Source organism: Hemibagrus wyckioides, linkage group LG06, assembly GCF_019097595.1.
Source record: "Hemibagrus wyckioides isolate EC202008001 linkage group LG06, SWU_Hwy_1.0, whole genome shotgun sequence".
NCBI classification, from domain to species: Eukaryota; Metazoa; Chordata; class Actinopteri; order Siluriformes; family Bagridae; genus Hemibagrus; species Hemibagrus wyckioides.
In genome coordinates, this window is record NC_080715.1 from 45,709,046 (window position 1) to 45,729,925 (window position 20,880).

At 40.0% G+C, this 20,880-nt stretch overlaps 1 protein-coding gene and 1 pseudogene across 1 annotated transcript; one reads left to right on the forward strand and one right to left on the reverse strand.

Annotated features, from left to right (window-relative positions):
- Positions 1 to 17,677: 17,677 nt before the first annotated feature.
- Positions 17,678 to 19,697, reverse strand: LOC131353900 (lectin-like). Its single transcript, XM_058390982.1, has 4 exons — positions 19,457 to 19,697; positions 18,725 to 19,054; positions 18,529 to 18,620; positions 17,678 to 17,725 (listed from the first exon to the last, which is right to left on the reverse strand). The coding sequence occupies exons 1-4, from the start codon at positions 19,695 to 19,697 to the stop codon at positions 17,678 to 17,680; spliced, it is 711 nt and encodes a 236-aa protein (XP_058246965.1).
- A 789-nt stretch (positions 19,698 to 20,486) lies between these two features.
- LOC131355355 (U1 spliceosomal RNA) lies at positions 20,487 to 20,625 on the forward strand (annotated as a pseudogene).
- Positions 20,626 to 20,880: the final 255 nt, after the last annotated feature.

Consider the following 20,880-nt stretch of genomic DNA (forward strand, 5'->3'; position numbering starts at 1 on the left):
CATTGTGTGGCCCACGGGCCGGATTTGGAGAGAAAAATATTTGGCCTGCGCTAATTTCAAATAGTGCTGTCAAGGTAATGTCAGCGTAAGCACATCACTAGCGCGAAAAGCATGACAGTTTAGTCTGATAGTGAAAACATGGTGAGTATGAAGAAAAGAAAAGTGGACACGGAAAATAGGCGATTCAAATGTGAATGGACAGAACAATTTTGTTTTATTTTGTCTGACCACCACAACGCAAAGCCAACATGTTTATTATGCACGCAGACTGTGGCAGTCTGTAAGGCTAATAACATGAAACGCCATTTCATTGCATTGCACAGAAATTTTAACTGTAATTATCCAGAGCATTCGGGGAGCCACAAACAGAAGGTAACACAATTGGTGGCAGCTTACAAGCAATCAGTTGCTGTTATTCACAAAACCAATTCCATGCAGGAAAATGCACCCGCAGCTTCCTTACGTGTGGCTTGGAACATGGCAAACGCCAAAAAGCAGTTCACGGATGCCGAATTAATTAAAAACTGTGCAGTTGACATGGTGGAGGAAGTTTTAACACACGAAGACAAAATAAAGAAAATGGTTGTGGAGCTATTACAGAAGGTGCCATTATCCGATTGCATGGCAACAAGAAGAGTAGAGACATTGGCGGGTGATTGTCTGTCCAATCTTTTATCTGACTTAAAGAAAGCTGAAGTCATGTCACTTGCAATAGACTTGTTTTGCGACCGAACCGACATTGAACAGCTGTCAGTGTTCGTCAGATTTTTTGATGGGAAGGTTTTCCGTGAAGAGCTGCTTTGTTTGCTGTCAATACTGGGACACCTAACCGGAGAAATCATTTTCAATGAACTGATGCAATTCTTTGAAAAGAATGGACTGGATTTAAGCAAAGTTATATCAGCTGTCACTGATGGAGCTCCGTCAATGGTTGGACATTACAGAGGTTTGATTAGCAGGCTAGCTGCTGTCAACCCAGCACTAATAGCATTTCACTGCATAATACATAAATCGGTATTGTGCGCCAAACTCTCTGGAAAAATGAAGTGTAAAAGTGGTAAAGTGAAGAGAAGAGCTCCAGTCAGGAAGAACAGTTGGCTTGGAGGCAGACATGGAGATCTTTGTTTGTTTGTTTGTTCATTTGTTTATAATACTCAACAGAAAAAGTTTTTGAATACAAAATGTTCATAATTGTTTAAATAAAACACACTACTGAATGAAAAAAATCAGATTTTTATGTTGTGCAAAAACAACAACAGCAACAACAACAACAATAATAATAATAATAATAATAATAATAATAATAATAATAATAATAATTGTAATAGCAGAGCAAACATTGTGGTCATAACATTGTGGTTGGTGGCCCTTGGCTTTGTACTGTTGGCAGATTTTGGCCCTTGGTGAAAACTAATTGAGGAACCCTGCACTAAAGGATGTCCAGGTGTTATACCCCGCCCTTGGCAGTTTAGAAAGGGTGAACACAGACTGTATCACTGTGTCACTGTTTCATTACAAAGCTATAAATTGGACTGAAGTAAGACCATTATTCTCATACTACCAGGTTAACTGCCTAGACAAATTTTCCTTAATATTTTTTTCTAATATTTTCTAATATAGTTTTTTTTTATTATTGTTTAAAAATTTTAACAAACAACTTGAATCCTCACCCCCTGATGACTTTTTATTTAAACGTTGTTTTTAACACCATGGACAGTGCTGATCAGTTGGGCCAAGGGGTGGAGTCAGAGGCGTGCCGGTGGGCCAATCAGAGCTGCCACTGTCTTCACTCACCCTTTGGGAGAAGATCAACCAGCCAGATGAAGCAGCCAACTTACAGAGGAAACAGTGGCTCATGCAGGTAGGACTAATGCTCTGGTTTGTGCTCTTCTTTCTTTCTAGAAAGCCCATAGCAAGGACGATGCCACTTAACCCATAGGAACCCATCTGGCTGAACTGCAGAGACACATTTACTCCCTTACCACACTACTGCTCCTCACTTGACCTAATTCCCCTTCTCACTCTGAAATTTATGCAACAAATTGCTTGCACCATTTCTTCACTAAACCTTGTTGTCAGGATAAACACTCATTGAGGTTTAACTTCTTTGAAACGAATGACCTGGCAGGTCATGTAGTAGACACCAAAATACTTTCTGGAATTGTTAGAAAAAGAAAATTTATTTCTGAAAAAAACACCAATGATCAAAATGCAGTGCATCCAGAAGGTATTCACAGTGCTTCGCTTATTTTGTTATATTACAGCCTTATTCCAAAATGGATTAAATTCATTATTTTCCTTAAAATGCTATAAACAATACCCCATAATGACAATGTAAAAAAAGTTTGTTTGAAATCTTTGAAAATTTATTTTAAAAAAAAAATCACAGGTACATAAGTATTCACAGCCTTTACTCAATATTTTATTGAAGCACCTTTGTCACCAATTACAGCCAAAAGTCTTTTTGACACCTGTGACACCTTTTTTTAGGCAGTTTCTCCCATTCTTCTTTGCAGGACCTCTCAAGCTCCATCAGGTTGGATGGGGAGCATCTGTAGACTTTTTCAGATCACTCCAGAGATGTTTGATCGGGTTCGGGTCTGGGCTCTGGCTGGGTCACTCAAGGACATTCATAGAGTTGTCCCGTAGCCACCCCTTTGTTATCCTGAACATGTGCTTAGATTCACTGTTCTGTTGGAAGATGAACCGTCGCCCCAGTCTGAGGTCCAGAGGGCCCTGGAGCAGGTTTTCATCAAGGATGTCTCTGCACATTGCTGCATTCATCTTTCTCTTGATCCTGTCTAGTCTCCCAGTTCTTGATGCTGCCACCACCATGCTTCACTGTATGGATGGTATTGGCTAGGTGCCTGGTTTCCTCCAGACATGACACTTGCCATTCAGACCAATGAGTTCAATCTTTGTTTCATCAGACCAGTGAATTTTGTTTCTCAAGGTCTGAGAGTCCTTTAAGTGCCTTTTTTCAAGCTCCAGGCAAGCTGTCATGCGCCTTTTACTGAGGAGTGGCTTCCATCCGGCCACTCTACCATACAGGCCCGATTAGTGGAGTGCTGCAGAGATGGTTGTTCTTCTGGAAGGTTGTCTTCTCTCCACTGAGACATCCTGGAGCTCTTTCAGAGTGACCATTTGGTTTTTGGTCACCTCCCTGACCTTCTCCCCCGATCGCTCGGTTTGGCTCATTGGCCTGCTCTAGGAAGAGTCCTGGTGGTTTTAAACTTCTTTCATTTACAGATGATGAAGGTCACTGTGCTCACTGGGACCTTCAATCCTGAAGAAAGTTTTCTGTACCCTTCCCCAGATCTGTACCTCGGTACAATCCTGTCTCAGAGGTCTACAGAGATGTCAAGAATGATCAGTGGAAATAGGATGCACCTGAGCTCAATCTACTACAGTTTATATGAAGGAAATTAGAAGACAATTGGATGATCATAGTTTTTATGAATGTTTATCTGTTGATCCTAGTAATAAACTGAAAGTGTATGTGCATTCTAGGTTATTGCAATTTTCAGAAAATTCAGTAAAAATGAGTATGAGTTCCTTAAAGTTGATTTTCGAGTTATTCGAGTTATTCCTCGAAAATATATACATCGAAACATATACATTGCCTAAGGTCCATAAGAGTTTGGATACCCCTTTGAATGGTCGTCCTGTAAGTGGTATCGGTAGTCTTACTTAGAATATTTCTTCTTTTGTGGATTTTTTTTATTAAAACGTTTGTACCCAAGTTGCCATCTTATATGAGAGACTCCATAGATTTTATTGAATCATTGCATGCTGTTGAAATTTCTGTCAATATTGTTCTTCTCGCTGCACTTGGTGTTCAGAGTTCATGCACTAACATCCCTCATGAGGATGGTTTATGGGCGGTCGGACAGTTTGAAGACAGATTGATATGAAACCTAGTACGGCATGTTTGTTGGATCTCATAAATATTGTCTTGACCAATAATTATTTTCGTTTTCAGAATGATTATTATGTGCAAGTGAAAGGAACAGCAATGGGTAGTAAAATGGCACCTAATTAGGCCTGTTTGTACATGGGTGCATTTGAAACCGAGTTTATTTTAAATGTATCAAATTCTTTCTTACCCCAGATAATATTTTACAAATGATATGTTGACGATATATTTATGATTACAAATTGTACACTTGCTGAATTGTTGATTTTTTTTTAACTATCTTAATTCTCTAACTGAATACTTGAATTATAACTAAATTACTTCTGTTATTTCTGCTTTATAGCTAAATTACTTCTTTCACTTCTGCTGCTATATTCACTGTCCTAAACCTGTTTCTATCCTTTTTTGCACCCACTGTCAAACAGTGTTTTTTGTGCAAGAGTCAGCATTATGTGTCTCGTTTGTCTGCACTGTATTGTCTTGTCATCCTGTGCACTTATTTGTATGTTTAGTTTTTAAAGAATACACCTTGTCGTATAGTTAAGCTCTATGTTTGTCCACGTCATCTGTACTTTGTTTTTGTGCTGTGTATCACCTCTGGTCCAGGAGGAATGTTGTTTCACTTCACTGTGTACTGCATAAGCTATATATGGTTGAAGTGACTTGACATGGTTGACTTTGAAGTTCATTATGGAATGTTATAGAGACAGCACCAGTTTCCTTGATGTTAAAGTACACATTTCTGAGGGCAAACTTCAAACTGAATTATATCGTAAACCAACAGATCATAATATGTTTTTTTTGTCAAATAAGTTTTATTCAATTATCAAACATCCTTGTAGCAATCACAGGTTCCAGGATTAATTTTCTGATATGCACAGAAAACTTACAAAAACAAACATACAACAAAAGAAAGAGAAAAACAAAAAAAGAAAAACACACACATTAAATATAACATCCCTTTCCCAGCCTGTTAATATACAATACAGTGACAATCAAAATAACCTTTAAGTTACAACACATTTGTATTAAGGAATACAATTTCTCTTGAGGTAACAGAAAAATGGGCCCCGAATCTTGTGAAATTGTCCAATGTTGCCTTTTAAAAGGTGTCTAGTTTGTTCCAAGTGCAAAGTAGATATCAATTCCTCAAGCCACAACTTGGCAGCAGGAGGAGTAGCCTTTTTCCAGTACAGCAATAACAGCTTCTTGGCTGTTATCAAACAATATGTAAGGAATTTCTGTTGTTCAATGAATGTGTAAAGTCGGACTGTCCTAATATAATGAGCATTGGGTCTGGATCCAAGTTTACCTCAAGGACACCCAAAAGCACTTTAAAAACATCACACCAAAATCCCTGTATTTTATAACAGAACATAAAGCTATGAGCTAGATCGGCATCCTCTGATTTGCACTTATCACAAATAGGAGAGACATTTGGGAAAATCCTATGCAATTTCTTTTTAGAGAAGTGTAATCTATGTAGGACCTTAAACTGAATGAGGCATAATCTAGAACTGACCGATTGTTTATCAATATTCTTCAAGCCACTCTGCCAAATCCCTTCCGAGATTCCAATTCCAATCTCTCGCTCCCATTCCTCCCTGATCAGCCTTGTAGAGGGGGAAACAGCTGCCTGTAACCTCTCATAAATTAAGGGTAGCTGACATGTGAGACAGTCATCTAGGACTGAGGGTGGGACCTCATCTAGGGAAACATTACGTATATGCAAGTAGTTCCTTATTTGTAAAAATCTGAAAAAATGTTTTTTTTGGAGGTTATATTTCTGTTGTAACTGCATAAAGGAAGCTAACGCCCCATCAACATAGAGGTCCTTAACTGTGCATATACCCAATTCCTTCCATTGATTAAAGGTTGTATCCAACCTTGAAGGGGGAAATGATGGGTTATTTGCAATTGGAATTAAGAGAGAGAGTGATTTTATTTTAAGGTAATCTCTTATCTGTCTCCAAACACGTAACAGATTCTTTATGATAATACTATTAAATACTGTTTGGTCTAATATCACTGGGGAGAGTAACACAGCTCCAAGATCATAAGGATAGCAGTAATCTTGTTCTAGCTGAAGCCAATCTGAAGTAATAGCCGACTGATCCAGCCAAAGTGCAAAAACTTGTAAATGAGTAGCCCAGTAGTAAAGGCGGAAATCCGGGAGGGCCAAGCCCCCCTCATGTTTGGGTTTACAAAGATGAACTTTTTTGATTCTGTGACTCTTATAGTTCCATATAAATGGGAAAATAATCGAGTCTAAGTGTTTAAAGAAGGACTTGGGCAATAATATTGGAATATTATGAAATAGATACAATATTTGAGAAAGAAATATCATTTTTATCGCATTTATTCTGCCGATTAGAGAAATAGGGAGAGTCCTCCAATAGTGTACGCAGTTTCGTAACTTAGACAATAGGGGGTTGAAATTAGCTTTAAAAAGCAGAGAATATTTATAAGTAACCACAATTCCCAAGTATACAATTTTTTCTCTGGAAACTTTAAATGAGGAAGAATGTATAAGGGACAAATCCTTCAAACCAATAGGCATGAGTTCACTTTTTTCAAAATTAACTTTAAAGCCAGAAAATCTCTCAAAGGTAGTGATAGTCTCAAGTACAGCAGGAATAATCACCTGCGGTTGAGTAATATAAAGCAAAATATCGTCCGGATACAGTGATATTTTATTAATGCTGTTTGGAGTATTAAAGCCATGAATGCAAGAGTTAGCTCGAATGGTTTCTGCAAGGGGCTCTACGGTTAATGCAAACAACAGGGGTGAGATGGGACACCCCTGTCTGGTTCCTCTTTGAAGACAGAAAGAGTCTGAAATTGTTCTATTTGTTAAAACCTGTGTTGATGGACTACTGTATAAAATTTTAACCCAAGTTATAAACTCATCTCCCATATCCAATTTCTCAAGGACAGCAAACAAATAACGCCACTCCACTCGGTTGAACGCCTTTTCGGCATCCAGTGAGATTACAATTAAATTGTCTTGGGTTGCTTTAGGGTGATAAATTATATTAAATAGTCATCTAATATTGTGCATAGTGCTTCTTCCTGGAATTAATCCATTCTGATCTGTGTTAACCAATTTATTAATTAATTTACAAAGTCTATTAGCAAATGTCTTAGATAATACTTTTTGATCGACGTTAAGAAGGGAAATAGGCCTGTATGCCTCAACTTCTTCAGGATCTTTACCTTTTTTAGGGATTACCGTGATAACAGCCTCTGAAAAAGTTGGTGGTAATCCAGTTGTTACCGCTTGCTGAAATGTTTTAAGCAAGTATGGAGTAAGAATGTCGCTGAATTTTTTATATAGTTTGACTGGCAGCCCGTCAGGGCCGGGAGTTTTCCCGCTCTTCAAAGTGTTTATTGTGTTCTTTAATTCCTCTAAAGTAATGTCTTTGTTGAGAGATGCCCGATCCTCTGGAGACAGTGTAGGGAGATTACATTTACGTAGAAATGTGTCCATTAATTGTGGGTCCAACTCAGTATCTGAAGAGTATAACTTCGAGTAAAATTCCTTAAAATGTTGATTTATCTCTTTAGTTGCAGTACAGTGCGTCCCACCTTTAGTCTTTATTTTATAAATTGTCCTTTCACTATCTATTTTATGCAATTGTCTGGCTAGTAATTTATGGGGCTTCTCTCCAAATTCAAAGTATTTCTGTTTAATGAAATGAAAAGCTCTATTAATTTTAGTAGAGACTATATTATTGTATTCGTACCTTAACTTTAAAATTTTCTTATAATTATCTAATAAGGGGTTTAATGCATTTTCAATATCTAGCTGATGAATTTGTTTTCTTAAAATCAGTTAATTTTACTTTGTATAATTTATTCCGGGACCCTTGATATGATAAAACACAACCTCTTCTAAATGCTTTTAACGTTTCGCAAAGCAGTCCTGATAATGTCTCTGGATTATCGTTGCTATCAAAAAAAAATTCCAATTGCAAACTCATGAAATCAATAAACTCAGGATCATCAATTAGTTGAGGGTCCATCCTCCATAAAGGGCGAATAAAGGATGTTTGATCGAAAACAACTTCAAATGAAACTGGGGCATGGTCTGAAATCAATATATCATGAATTTTAGAATTTAGAATATTGGAAATAAGATTGCGGTCCACTAAAAAAAAATCAATACGGGTGTATACATTATGTACATGTGAGTGAAATATATAATCTCTTTCGGTTGGGTGCGTAAGTCTCCATATGTCCACCAGATTAGAATTATTAATAAAAGCATTCAAAAAATTTCTTGAATTAGATTGTGGAGAGATTTTGAGCAATGATCTATCAAGATATGTGTCGAGGACACAAAGTCCACACCTATAACCAGATTTGTTTGGGATATCTTAGGGATGAGAGAAAAGACCTTCCTAAAAAAGTCTGGCTCGTCATAAATCTCTCGGGACTCCATAAAGCTCACCGGACAGGATAATGTACTGACCTTCCCTGTCTGTTTTCAGAATGTTTCGTTTAAATGGAATGCCTTTTCGAAATAAAATAGCAACTCCCCTAGATTTAACTGAGAAATTAGATTGATAGATCTGTCCTATCCAACTACCCCTTAGTTTGTCCTTGGAGTCCACTTTGAGATGGGTTTCCTGTATTAATTTTTAATCAAGATTAATGTCTGAGGAGAGAGATTTCAAATGTGATAATGTCTTGCTTCTTTTAACCGATGATTTAATCCTTTAACATTCCACAAAGTAAATTTGAGACCCTTTCTGTTACTTTGAGTTGTCGTTTTTTGTTTGATTAAAAATCAGGTCAATGATCTTCACTGTTTGTATACTACTTTTAGGTATTTTAAACAGGCCCCCCTCCCACCTTCCCCAAAACTTAAACATTAATCCCGTCATCTAGCCGACTAACTAGAACTCGTGGCGCAATATGGAATTACACAAGCAAGGTAAAATATAATAACAAATTGTAAAAATAATACAGTCAGATAAAACTTAACAAATACCATCAAAAAGTATCAAAGCTTAAACTTCCAAAAAACTCGTATCAGCACAGCTCCGTAATAAAGAGTTCAAGGGGAGCATCTCAATAGAACCTAACAAGAGTCATGTAAAGAGTCAATGCTTATGATTAAAGTTTACCACTCACACTATTCTAATCTTACTTGACTCTGTCCGACGACATCCTGTACGCTGGCCCTGAAACGTCAAAGTTGCTTTCAGCAAACCTGACCGCTTTATCTGGATCGGTGAAGTAGAACTCTTTGCCATTGTGCGAGACCCTCAGTTTAGCAGGGTATTGCAGTCCATACTTAACTCCGGGTTTATCCTTTAGCAACTCCCTCGCACGTTTGAAAAGTGCGCGTCGCTTTACCACAGCAGGCGGATAGTCCGGAAAGATGTTGATTTGTTGACAATCTGCTGCATCCTGGCCACCTTTTGAATTATTTCTTCATTCTCGTGGACATAATGCAAGCGCAGAATGAAGGCTCGAGGTGGTTCATCACTTCCAGGACGGGCACGTAGAGCTTGGTGGGCTTGATCCACATGCGGAGGTTTCTCTAATGACAACGCCTCTGTGGGGAGTTGGGTAACGAAATCTTGTGGCTTCATTCTGGATTCAGCGCCCTCTTTAATATTCAATATGCGGATATTTTGTCTTCTGCTGCGACTTTCGAGATCTGTGCATTTTTCTGTAAGTTGCTCCACGGTGCGCTTTAGCTTTCCCAGATCATGTTCCATCTTGACCACTGTGTCAGAAGAGGTGGAAGCGTAACTTTCCAGGCTCATTAGTTTTGCAGCGTGATCGTCCACCGTGACCTTAATCTCCGAAATTGCCACACTAGCTTCGTTTTTAAATGCTAACAGTTCTCCTCTGATAGCAACAGCAAGCTGTTCGATCTTTGAGTCTATAATTTCTCCAATGTCTGATTTAATTGAAAGAAGTTCCTCATGAAGGGAAGAAATTGCATTGAGGATAACTGAACTACCCGCCTCTGGATCATCCTCCTCAGGCGTTTCTTCGACACTAGAGCCGGCATGTTAAGAAAACTGAAAAGATTAAATCCTGAAGTTGGCCAGTAGTTTCCAGGATGTGTGACTATAATTTAATCAATGTTCACATTTATTGAAAAGATGTTCTGACGGAGTTATATTAGATTTTTTACGGAGCCGTCATTAAGTGTGTGCTACTCTCTCATCTCGAAACCCGGAAGTCCCCATAATATGTTTTTAAAAGGTGTTAGTTGTCATCCAAAACTTCTTATTAGAAGTTTCCCTATCAGCCAGTTTAAGCATGTGTGTAGAGTGTGTAGCACTGAGGAATATTATTCTCGATGGTCTGCTGATCTGACATCTAGGTTTTTGCATCATGGTTATCGTAGGGAATGGATAGAAGAAGGTAAGATGAAATTTGATGATATATCACAAATACAGAGCTTATGTGCCACGGGTAAAAAAACACGATTTTTACAATGGCCCAATTTGCTCTGTTAAATGTTCAGCATTGGGTGTAGAATTATGAATTACATTTTATATAGGCATTGGCATATCATTACTAGTGATTCTAAACTGTCTCAGATGTTTATAGACAGCCCTTGCTTGGTTTTTAAGCATCAAAATAACCTGCATGATATGCTTGTTAGATCATTGACCTTGTCTTACGTGGTGAAATCTGCTGCTTTTACTCCTCCTTCTGGTAATTATAAGTATGGTAGTTGTGCCCAGTGTACTTTTACCTATAAATGCAAATCTTTTAGTTATCCACATACTGGTCGTAATATATTGGTACATGGCACAATTACTTGTTCATCCATACATGTGGTTTATCTCATCCATTATCCATGTGGTCTTGCCTATGTTGGAAATAGCCTTTGGTTTGTCCCATATACATTACAGCACAGTGAAATTCTTTCTTCACATATCCCATCCATGGAGGTTGGGGTCAGAGCACAGGGTCAGCCATGATACAGCACACCTGGAGCAAAGAGGGTTAAGGGCCTTGCTCAAGGGCCCAACAGTGGCAACTTGGTTGTGCTGGGGCTTGAACCCCTGATCTTCCGGTCAACGACCCAGAGCCCAAGGCCACAATGTCAGTGCCCTACAGTATATTGACATAGAGAAGGTACTAAAACCGTCAAGGGGGGTAGATTTTGAGAGGAAACTTTTACAATGGGAAAGTTTTTGGATTTATACTTTAAATACGTCGTCACCTTTTGGGTTGAACGAAGAGTTCGATATCAAGCCTTTTTTATAAGAATATTTTTCTTTGTCAGTTTTTCAGTTGTTTAATTAATTTAATATGAAGTGTTTTTTTTTCTCCTCTCCTGGTGTGGGAGTATACCTGCATAGTGATTGGATGTGTCTAATTAGGATGTTCACTTGTCAGTTATTTAAAGTACCTCAGTTCACTTGTATTATCCCTGACAAAGACCTGATGGTCGAAACGTTGCAATAAATATTTTTATAGAGCAGTATTAGTGTGTGGACTTTTTTGTTTGTTTTTTACCTCAATTTTTGAGTACCATGGCAAAGGCTGTGAACACTTATGTACATGTGATTTTTTTATTTTTAATAAATTTGCAAAAATTTCAAACAAATTTCATGTCAAGTCAAGAAGCTTTATTGTCATTTCAACCACATATAGCTGATGCAGTATATAGTGAAATAAAACAACGTTTCTCCAGGATCCTGGTGCTACATAGGCAACAAACCAACATATTATTACAAACAGAAACAACAACACAGAGCTAGTACAGAAGTTTGTCCTAGCTGCATGAAGTGCAATGTGTGCAACCAGGTGCAAACAGTACAAAGACAAGACAGTGCAGAAAAAGAGTACTAAAAACAACACCAGACAGGACACATAACGCCGAAAAAAAAAAAGTGCAATGAAAACAAAATGAAATGTGATGTGCAACCTTGAAAAACTGAAAACCAGGTGTCCAATAGCATACTGTATATGTTTGTAACATACATATAGCGGCATGACAATATGTTTGTGCAAAAAATGCAGTAGCAGTAGTTGCAGTAATGCAAATGAAAAGTTAACATTATAACAGCAGTTGAATTGTGAGTCTGTTCACACAGGTGAGTGTGTGTGTGTGTGTGTGTGTGTGTGTGTGTGTGTGAGAGAGAGAGTTGGTATAGTTTCAGTTCTGGATGTTGAGGAGCCTGATGGCTTGAGGAAAGAAACTGTTACACAGTCTGGTTGTGAGGGCCTGAATGCTTCAGTACCACTTTCCAGATGGCAGGAGGGTGAAGAGTGTGTGTGAGGGGTTTGTAAGAGTGTGTGTGAGGGGTGTGTAAGAGTGTGTGTGAGGGGTGTGTGGGGTGTGTAGGAGTGTGTGTGAGGGGTGTGTGGGGTGTCTGTGATAGAGAGGAGAGATACTCCCATGATCTTTTCAGCTGTCCTCACTATCTGCTGCAGGGTCTTGCAATCCGAGACTCTGTAGAACACAGTCGGGGGGGGGGACTTTGGAATTTGGTGCTCTTGATGATCTCCACAGAGGATCCGTCAATGAACAGCGGAGAATGGTCACTCTGTGCTCTCCTGAAGTCAACAACCATCTCGTCTCGGCTTTACATCAGGCTGTTAGTTGTTGCAGCTCCTCTCTATATGCTGACTTGTAGTTCTTGCTGATGAGACCCACCACGGTCGTGTCATTGGTGAACTTGATGATATGATTGGAGCTGTGCATTGCTGCACAGTCATGAGTCAGCAGAGTGAACAGCAATGGACTGCACACACAGCCCTGAGGAGCTCCAGTGCTCAGTGTGGTGGTGCTGGAGATGCTGTTCCTGATCCAGACTGACTGAGGTCTCCCAGTCAGGAAATCAGTCAGGAAATCCAAGATCCAGGCATCATCTGTGGAGCGGTTAGGTCGATATGCAAACTGACTGACAGACTTCTTAGGCAGAGGGAGATGGTCATAGTCTTGAGGCACTTTGGGACAATGGAGCTGCTCAGGGTGATGTTGAAGATGTCAGTGAAGACATCAGCTAGCTGCTCTGCACATTCCCTGAGCACTCAGAAATGTTGTCTGGTCCAACAGACTTCTGTGGGTTAACTCTGCATAGAGTTCTCTTCACATCAGCTGTAGAAAGACAGAGCACCTGGTTGTTAGGAGGAGGAATGGTCTTCTTCGCTGTTACATTGTTCTGTACCTCGAACAGAGCATAGAAGTCATTCAGTGCGTCTGGGAAGGAGGTGTCACTGTCACAGGCAGGTGAAGTTGTCCTGTAGTTCGTGATCACCTGAATGCCCTGCCACATGCGCCGGGAGTCTCCGCTGTCCTGGAAGTGACCGTGGATTCTTTGGGCGTGTGCACGCTTCACCTCTCTGGTGGTTTGGGACAGTTTGGCCCTTGATGTTTTTAAGGCTGCCTTGTCCCCTGCTCTGAAGGCGGAGTCTCTCGACTTCAGAAGAGCATGCACTTTCGTGGTCATCCATGGCTCTGGTTAGAGCGTGTGGTGATGGTCTTGGAGACGGTCACGTCATCGATGCACTTGCCGATGTAGCTGGTCACAGATGCCATGTACTCCTCCAAGTCAATAGAGTCGCCATTGGTTGCAGCCTCCCTGAACATGTCCCAGTCAGTGCACTCAAAACTGTCCTGAAGAGCAGAGATGGCTCCTGCTGGCCAGGTTTTAACCTGTTTCAGAACCGGTTTAGAGCGTCTGATGAGTGGTCTGTATGCTGAAATCAACATAACAGAGATGTGGTCTGAGTAGCCGAGGTGGGGGCGGGGCTCTGCATGATATGTGCTGGGAATGTTTGTGTAAATAACATCCAGCGTGTTCGTCCCTCTCGTAGCAAAGTCCACATGCTGATGGAATTTCGGGAGCACTGTTCTGAGATTTGCATGATTGAATGTCCAGCGCTAAACAGTCCAAGGGGGTGAGAATTCTGCAGCTCGCTAATAGCTCCGTACAGCTCACACAGAGCCTCCTTAGCATTAGCGCTGGGTGGAATGTACACTCCGAAAATGAAAGCGGTAGTGAATTCACATGGTAAATAAAATGGTCTGCATCTAACAGTCACAAACTCCACTAGCGATGAACAGTAACTCAAAACATGCACAGAGTCCTTGCAACATTCCATGTTCCATTCCATGTAAATACACACACCACCACCGCGAGTCTTACTGCACAGAGCTGCATTCCTGTCGGCACAAAACACGGTTAGCTCGGCTAGCTGAATGGTGGATTCTGGAACTCTGTCACTGAGCCACGTCTAAGTCAAAACAAAAATGCAGCAGTCTCTGAACTCACGCTGTGTAGTTCGCTGGAGTTGGATGTAGTCCAATTTATTGTCTAGTGAGCAGACATTGGACAGAATGATGGAGGGGAGTACCGGCTGGCTAGGATCTGTTTTTAGCCTAGCATGGACACCCACCCATTTTCTGTGCTTCCGCTTCCCTGAGCACCGCTTGCGACATCCTCTCTCCCGGCCACTGGCATCAGGTGACACCGAGGACTCAAGGCCTGGTCTTTGCAGCAAGCCGAGGTCACAAAGTTTGCAGAGTACATCATCATGCAGGTTAGTGACTGCATAATTTCTGAGCTGCAATATCATCTGGCGGTCATATACATCAACACCACTGTCTTTGGTGTCCATGAACTTTGAAATTCAAAGCATCAGGCAACGCCATGGACTGAAGGCCTGGTCTTTGCAGCAAGCAAAGGTTGCTACAAAGGTTAGTAATTGCATGATTTCTTAGCTGTAAAATCGTCTGGCGGTAGTATACATGAACACCACTGTCTTTGGTGTCCATGCACCTTGAAATTCAGGGTAAAACAAAGAAATAGCACCATTTTGGTTCCGGAGTGACCGCTGCATGCTACTGCCGCACCGCCATCTTGGAAACACGCCATCACATATATACATATATTCAGCCAGGTGTGAAGTAATGCTTAGCGTATTACTGACTAATAATAATTCATAGACCAAAGTGTTTATATACACATTTATTAGTATAAATTCACATAAATTATTTTTCCAAAATGCAGCTTTACATATCTATGTAATATTCATGGTTCACAATAAGTTACAAGCCCATGTTATTTACATATATAAAATGTAGTAGTTTAACATTAACCTGCTTTCATTTACCTATTTACATTTTGTTGAACTTATATATCTTACCTAAGCAAAAACTTGAGCCCTTAATTTGGGCGCAACCCTAACCCTATGCATTGGTTTTATTATTATTTTTATTACAATATTTTTTTGTGAAATTATAATAAGGAATAATCTCTTCCTTCCATTCTCAAAAAAAAAAGAACTGCAAACAGCTTCTTTCAAATTCAGTTTAATCAACAGGTTAATAAATTCTTCATGAACTACACAACACAGGATTCTGTTTCTTTATCTCCTTTTCTTTATTTCAATGGTTTTCATAGAAATGCATTAGAACATGAAATCCTAGCCTTATTATTGAGTGAGCAGTGTTATGTAAGTTAAACATGAATAAAACTGAGCTGAGAATAAAACTGTAATTATTGAACTTGTTTCACATTGGAATTCCTGCAGATGGAGCCAAGGAGGATGCAAAGTCTCATTATAGGGAAATATCCTACACATTATTCAGTTATTCTCACATCACATATTATTTGATCTCTAATTCTCCAGGAAGAGAATGATTAGTTAATGCTTATGATAAAGAAACAATATCTATATATGTATGTCTATATATGTATATACACATATTATAGAGTATATTACCTATCTTAAAATTGAAATGAGTATATAAAGGTTTGAGTATTGTTAGACTTTGATTACATGTTTGTTACTTTAGCATCTTATCTGAAAACTAAAGAAGTAAAGATCCAAAACAAACTCAGCAGATTGACTACATTTGGGGCAAAGTGACATTGTCTAAATAAAAAATACAAATATTACATTAGAAATAACCTTGAAGGAGAATATTGCCTTAGAAGAAAACGTGTAAAATAGATTTAGACTTACAGTTCTTTTTAGATTTTTATTAGTCTTAAATTTTCTTTCTCCTTGTGAAACACCCTTCCATCTCATTGTTCTCTCCATTTAACTGTGACGTTTTCTGCCATCCCATGATCCTTCAGTTTCTGTTTGATCTGAAAAACAGGACTTTTATTAATTAATAATACATGATAGAGACTCTATATGAATCCTATGAAATTTTACAGAAATGTTGCAGGTTATGTATATAACCCAGTTCTCTGAGAAAGGGAAAAAGGTGCTGCATCATGGCTAGACACTACGGGAATGTGTCTGCAAGACCAGTGTTTGAAGAATGTGAGATAATATGCCAATTCTAATGCACTAATTCTCTTCAACTTCTCTGAATAAAGATATTTCAGGTATGCCCCTAGTGTGTCAAGGGAATGAGGCAGCACTGACCCGGGTTACATACATAACCTGAATTGTTCTAATTTGAGGGAACTCAACACCGCATCATGACTTGATGCTATGAGAACTTCAATACAAATGCTGCCACAATGGGTAAGAAAGCCTGCTCAACAAGGCTATTTGGCACTGGCAATTGCTGGGTGCAGATCAGTCCAGATCAACTCTGAACAACTTAGTATCCTGGGGTTGAGTCCATGCCCAAACTGTAAAACATGATGAACACAAACATCATGCAAGGGCTCACCTCTGGCTAGAGCCCTGGAAGATGCTACACTCCTATAGAAGTGGGCCTTGACAACTGGGGCGAAGCCATTGCACACACCTCATGAGAAAGCTGCTGCTTGATGACGGCAATACCTTTGTTGTGACCACCAAATGAAGAGTTGAGATTTACGCCATTGGACTAAGTGGTAGGTGTAGATCCTAAGAGCTCAGACTGGAAATAGTAGATAAGGCCTTTCATACTCCAGAGAAATAAGAGGTGGAGAAAAAAAGGCTTGCTGGTTGGCTGGTTATACCTTTGGAATGTAGTCCAGTCTAGGGTGCAGAATACTTTTGACCATAGCAGGTGCAAAGTCTAAGCAAGAGGAAGCTGCCAACAGGGCCTGCAGACAGGGCCTCTGACCACTGAACCAAGGGGGATGAATTCTCTCTGATGAATTCTGTAACCTTTTTTTAATGGCATTCAGAACCTTCTGATAGTAATGGCAGTAGTTACCATGCTGCTACATGATCTAAAAGAGGTGTCACTCATTTAGAAAAAGAGGTCACTGGTGAGTGAAGATAAACCAGCAGGCATTCCCACTCCCTAAATCACCAGAGGTGCCGGCATTGGCAGAACTCTCTAATGCCATTGAAGGAGTTTGAATACACACTGTAATGGTGTACTCAGATCCAGCCTGAGGAGGCCTGATCTTCATGTGACAGGTCTTCTTTTTAGCTGCCTTGCAGTTCACAGTCCTCGAATCAACCCTTCCCTCTGATGGCTTGACCCCTGTATCTTTCAGATACAGACTGCAGTCAAGCAGTCACACTGGTCTTTTGCTACTCCTGGTGGGAACTAGGCCTGGCCGGGATTGACTGGTGGTAAACACCAACTCCCAGATGCAGTGAGAGATCAATTCTTTGAGTGCTGCTTATCCTCCTGATACCTGTCAACAACAGTGCTAGCTGCAACCAGCCAGGAGGCAAAATTGGGCTATCAAGGAGGATAGTTTTATACTTCACATTTTTCCCTGTAATGCTGAGCCACAGATTCCTCTTTATAACCAAAAATAACAAAAATAGCAGCCATGAATTGGCTGATAGTGTGGTTGTTTGCTTAGTGGCATGGAAGGCTAAATCAGTGGCTCCACAAAGTTCTTCTACCACTTTAGGATCTCATCCCTGGTCCTGATCCAGGTCTATAAGTTTGTCAGCCTGGTAGATCTGCACATGGAGCACACTGATCACAGAGTAAGCTTCTGAATTTGGAATGGTACCCTCTGAGTTGGAGGAGAAGGAATAGAGAGTGGTATAGAAAGGGAATACCCATCTCAAGGTATGCTCCACCAATTCAACCTGCAAACCCCATGATTGGAGCCACTGCAGACCCGAGCCACACGGTGAAGATGCCTGACTTGCTTAAATTTTTCACACTTGATTTTAACAGAGCCAGATGAGAATGGAGCTTTTTCATTGAGAAGCTCTTGCAATGAAAACAGTGAGCCCCCTGGGGGAATGCCCGAATGTGCTCAGCTCCCAAACTAATAACACAAAGAATGTGCGAGTTGTCTCCCATAAGAAAGTGGGGACTTGGCAGCACATACCTTATGAACTGTTTGCTAGCTATTGTATTAATGGCAAATCACACACAAAACAGACAAACACTAAATAGACAAACAATACACACAGAAAGACAAAAAAATTCCTGAAGGCAAAGCTGGGGATTCCATGAGGTATATGCCCTTTTATGGTCTCATTGATGCACCCCACTACATCAACCCAATTTGGCCAGTAGGATTGATGTATTTACACACTTGCTTCAGACCATGATCTTGCAGTAGCATTCCCATAGCATCAAGCCATAATGCAGCATTGAGTTCCCTTGGAAGGGAACTAACCACACAGTCAGACTGTAATTACAGTACATTGTGTCAGTGCCAGTGATTGATGAAGACTCAGGTTGTGGCTGCAGTAACGACAAGGACAATGTAAGGTATAAGTGGAGTCTTGAGGAGGATGAGACCCACCTGCTCCAACATGGCCTCCTTTATTGCAGGATCATTCACATCCTGACTGGACAGAATCTTCAGCCTTATGATTTGTTGTTTTCTAGTGACTTCTGAATGTAGAAATGTAAAGATATACAAACTCAAACATAATCACACAAACTTACATTCTAAAGACAGTTTTTAAATGTAAAGGAAATTGATCTAAATTACAAACTGTAACAGAAGAAAGGCATTATGGCTGAGCACTGTGAATCAGCAGCCAGGCCATTATTTAAATAACCACAGTCTTCATTCCCCTGGGCATTATTAGGTTCTCCAGTCATCCAGGTGATGGTAGAGACGTTTTTATGGTCTACCCACTTCCAGGTCTCTCTGAACAGACCAAACCAAGTCATGCCAGAGATCAATCCTGCTATAATTGAATTTTCTGATGCATCTCTTGCACTGGCCAGATCAGTATAATAAGTTCTGCAGTAAACTTGAGCTGCAGCCCATGTCTTGCCAGTAGAGATGTAAATGTACCTCTGATTGCCAGTTTTAGTGTCTGTGAAAAAAAGCATGTGGACCACTTGTTAATTATAATCTGTAATTGGGAAGTAACATGCAGTGTAATCAAAACTTAACAAGCCTCCAATGCAACATCATGTTTTTAATTTTGATTAGTCACTAAGGATTTATTCGATTAGTCTGTAAGTTTAGGCTTAAAATGGGCTTTAACCTGGTTCTCAGGATTGCAAATACAAATGCCAGTAAGAATTAAGAGAGGGTGTGCTTGGCAGGCCTAGAGATGAGATTACTGACAGAATAAAGTGCAGAATTGACTGTTGAACTCCAAGGATCAAACCTGGATCCAATTAAGTTGTGTTATAATGTTTAGAGCACAGTTATATTTAAGGATAATACTTACAACACACTCTCAGTATTTTTAGTAAGACATATTCCTTACCATCAAAGCACACAAAGGGGACTTGGTCAGTACATTCCCTATCATGCCAAGTGCCCCCACTCATTCCACCACACGATTCTTTTCCATGCCAGTTGTCAGGCTGAAAAGTTCCCCATGGTCTCATGCTTCCCACTGGCTCATATCCAAGAGACCATTTCCAGCCATTAATGTCATTGTACATTCCAATCCAAGCACTGGAACTAAATTGTTGTTTCTGTGCTTCATTCTGAAGCTGAACCATGTCTGCTTGATGATAGCCAGATTTGTGTGTTTATCTTGACAGTAAGCCTGAGCATCACTCCATGTTTTCCCCTGTTGGATCAAAAAATACTGACGAGGGTCAGACAGGACGAGAGGGACGACTCCTGTGGAGGAGAGTGTTATGCAACATTAGCTGTGTAACTGAAATTTTTTAGTATGATTTTTCCCTCATTTGTAAAACATGAAAATTTCTTTCTGATCATAAGAAATATGTCTAATTGATATATCTGTAACCAATGCTGTGTCTCTGATAAATATTATAATCCCTGTGGATAGAGGTGGCCTTTATTCTTCACTGTATTATTTGCTCACCTGTATAAAAGAGAAGTAGGAACAGACGCTTCTCCATCACTGTGAAAATCACTAAGAAATAAGATTAAACAGAGTGATTAAACAGAGACTTCAGTAAAACTGTTAAGTGAAAGTACCAGAGCACTACAACTTACATCACTACACATCACTACATATGGTTAAATTAGAAGTTAAACTTGGATCAACATACAGGAGTTATAATCAGCAGTGTAGTTAGTGAACAATCCTCATTTTTCAACAGGTGTCATGTGGAACAGGATTCAGTGTCACTATCAGTGCAAGTAATAAGAAAACAATGTTATATATGTAACAGAGACAAAGAAGAACTCAGGATGGTGATGAAGAAGTGTGTGTGATGGCCAGAGTCTCATCTAGGCCATGAATCCTGACAGAATCATTTAGAATAAAATCTAATATTTTGAGCACCCAGACAGAATAACAAGGAAAAAGAGATCACTCCCCACCCTGGCAGGTTTGCCCAAAGCAAGTCTCAGCCATTGCACTCGGGCTCAGCTGACTTTTGCAAATTCCTCAAATGCGGGAATATTGACTGCATAATTTCTGATAGCGGGGGACTTTGTTTACGCTCTCCCCTTTCTCATTGGGGTGGTGGAAGCTCCAGGATTAAGGAGAGCTCCAAGTGGTTAAGGCTCTGGGTTGTTGACCGGAAGATCGGGATTCAAGCCCCAGCACTGCCAAGCTGCCACAGTTGACCATTGACCAAGGCCCACAACCCACCCTATTTAGGGGCGCTCTGACCCTAACCCCCAAGGATGGGATATGTGAAGAAAGAATTTCACTGATCTGTAATGTATATGTGACAAAGACAACTTAACTTAACCTAACCCCCC

Coding starts and splice junctions, on each gene's coding strand:
- LOC131353900 (XM_058390982.1), bottom strand. CDS start 19,697: ATGGTTCAGCTTCAGAATGAAGCACAGAAACAACAATTTAGTTCCAGT. Junction 19,055..19,456: donor CCCCTTTGTGTGCTTTGATG/GTAAGGAATATG, acceptor TTTTTTTCACAG/ACACTAAAACTGGCAATCAG. Junction 18,621..18,724: donor AATGCCTTTCTTCTGTTACA/GTTTGTAATTTA, acceptor TTCTACATTCAG/AAGTCACTAGAAAACAACAA.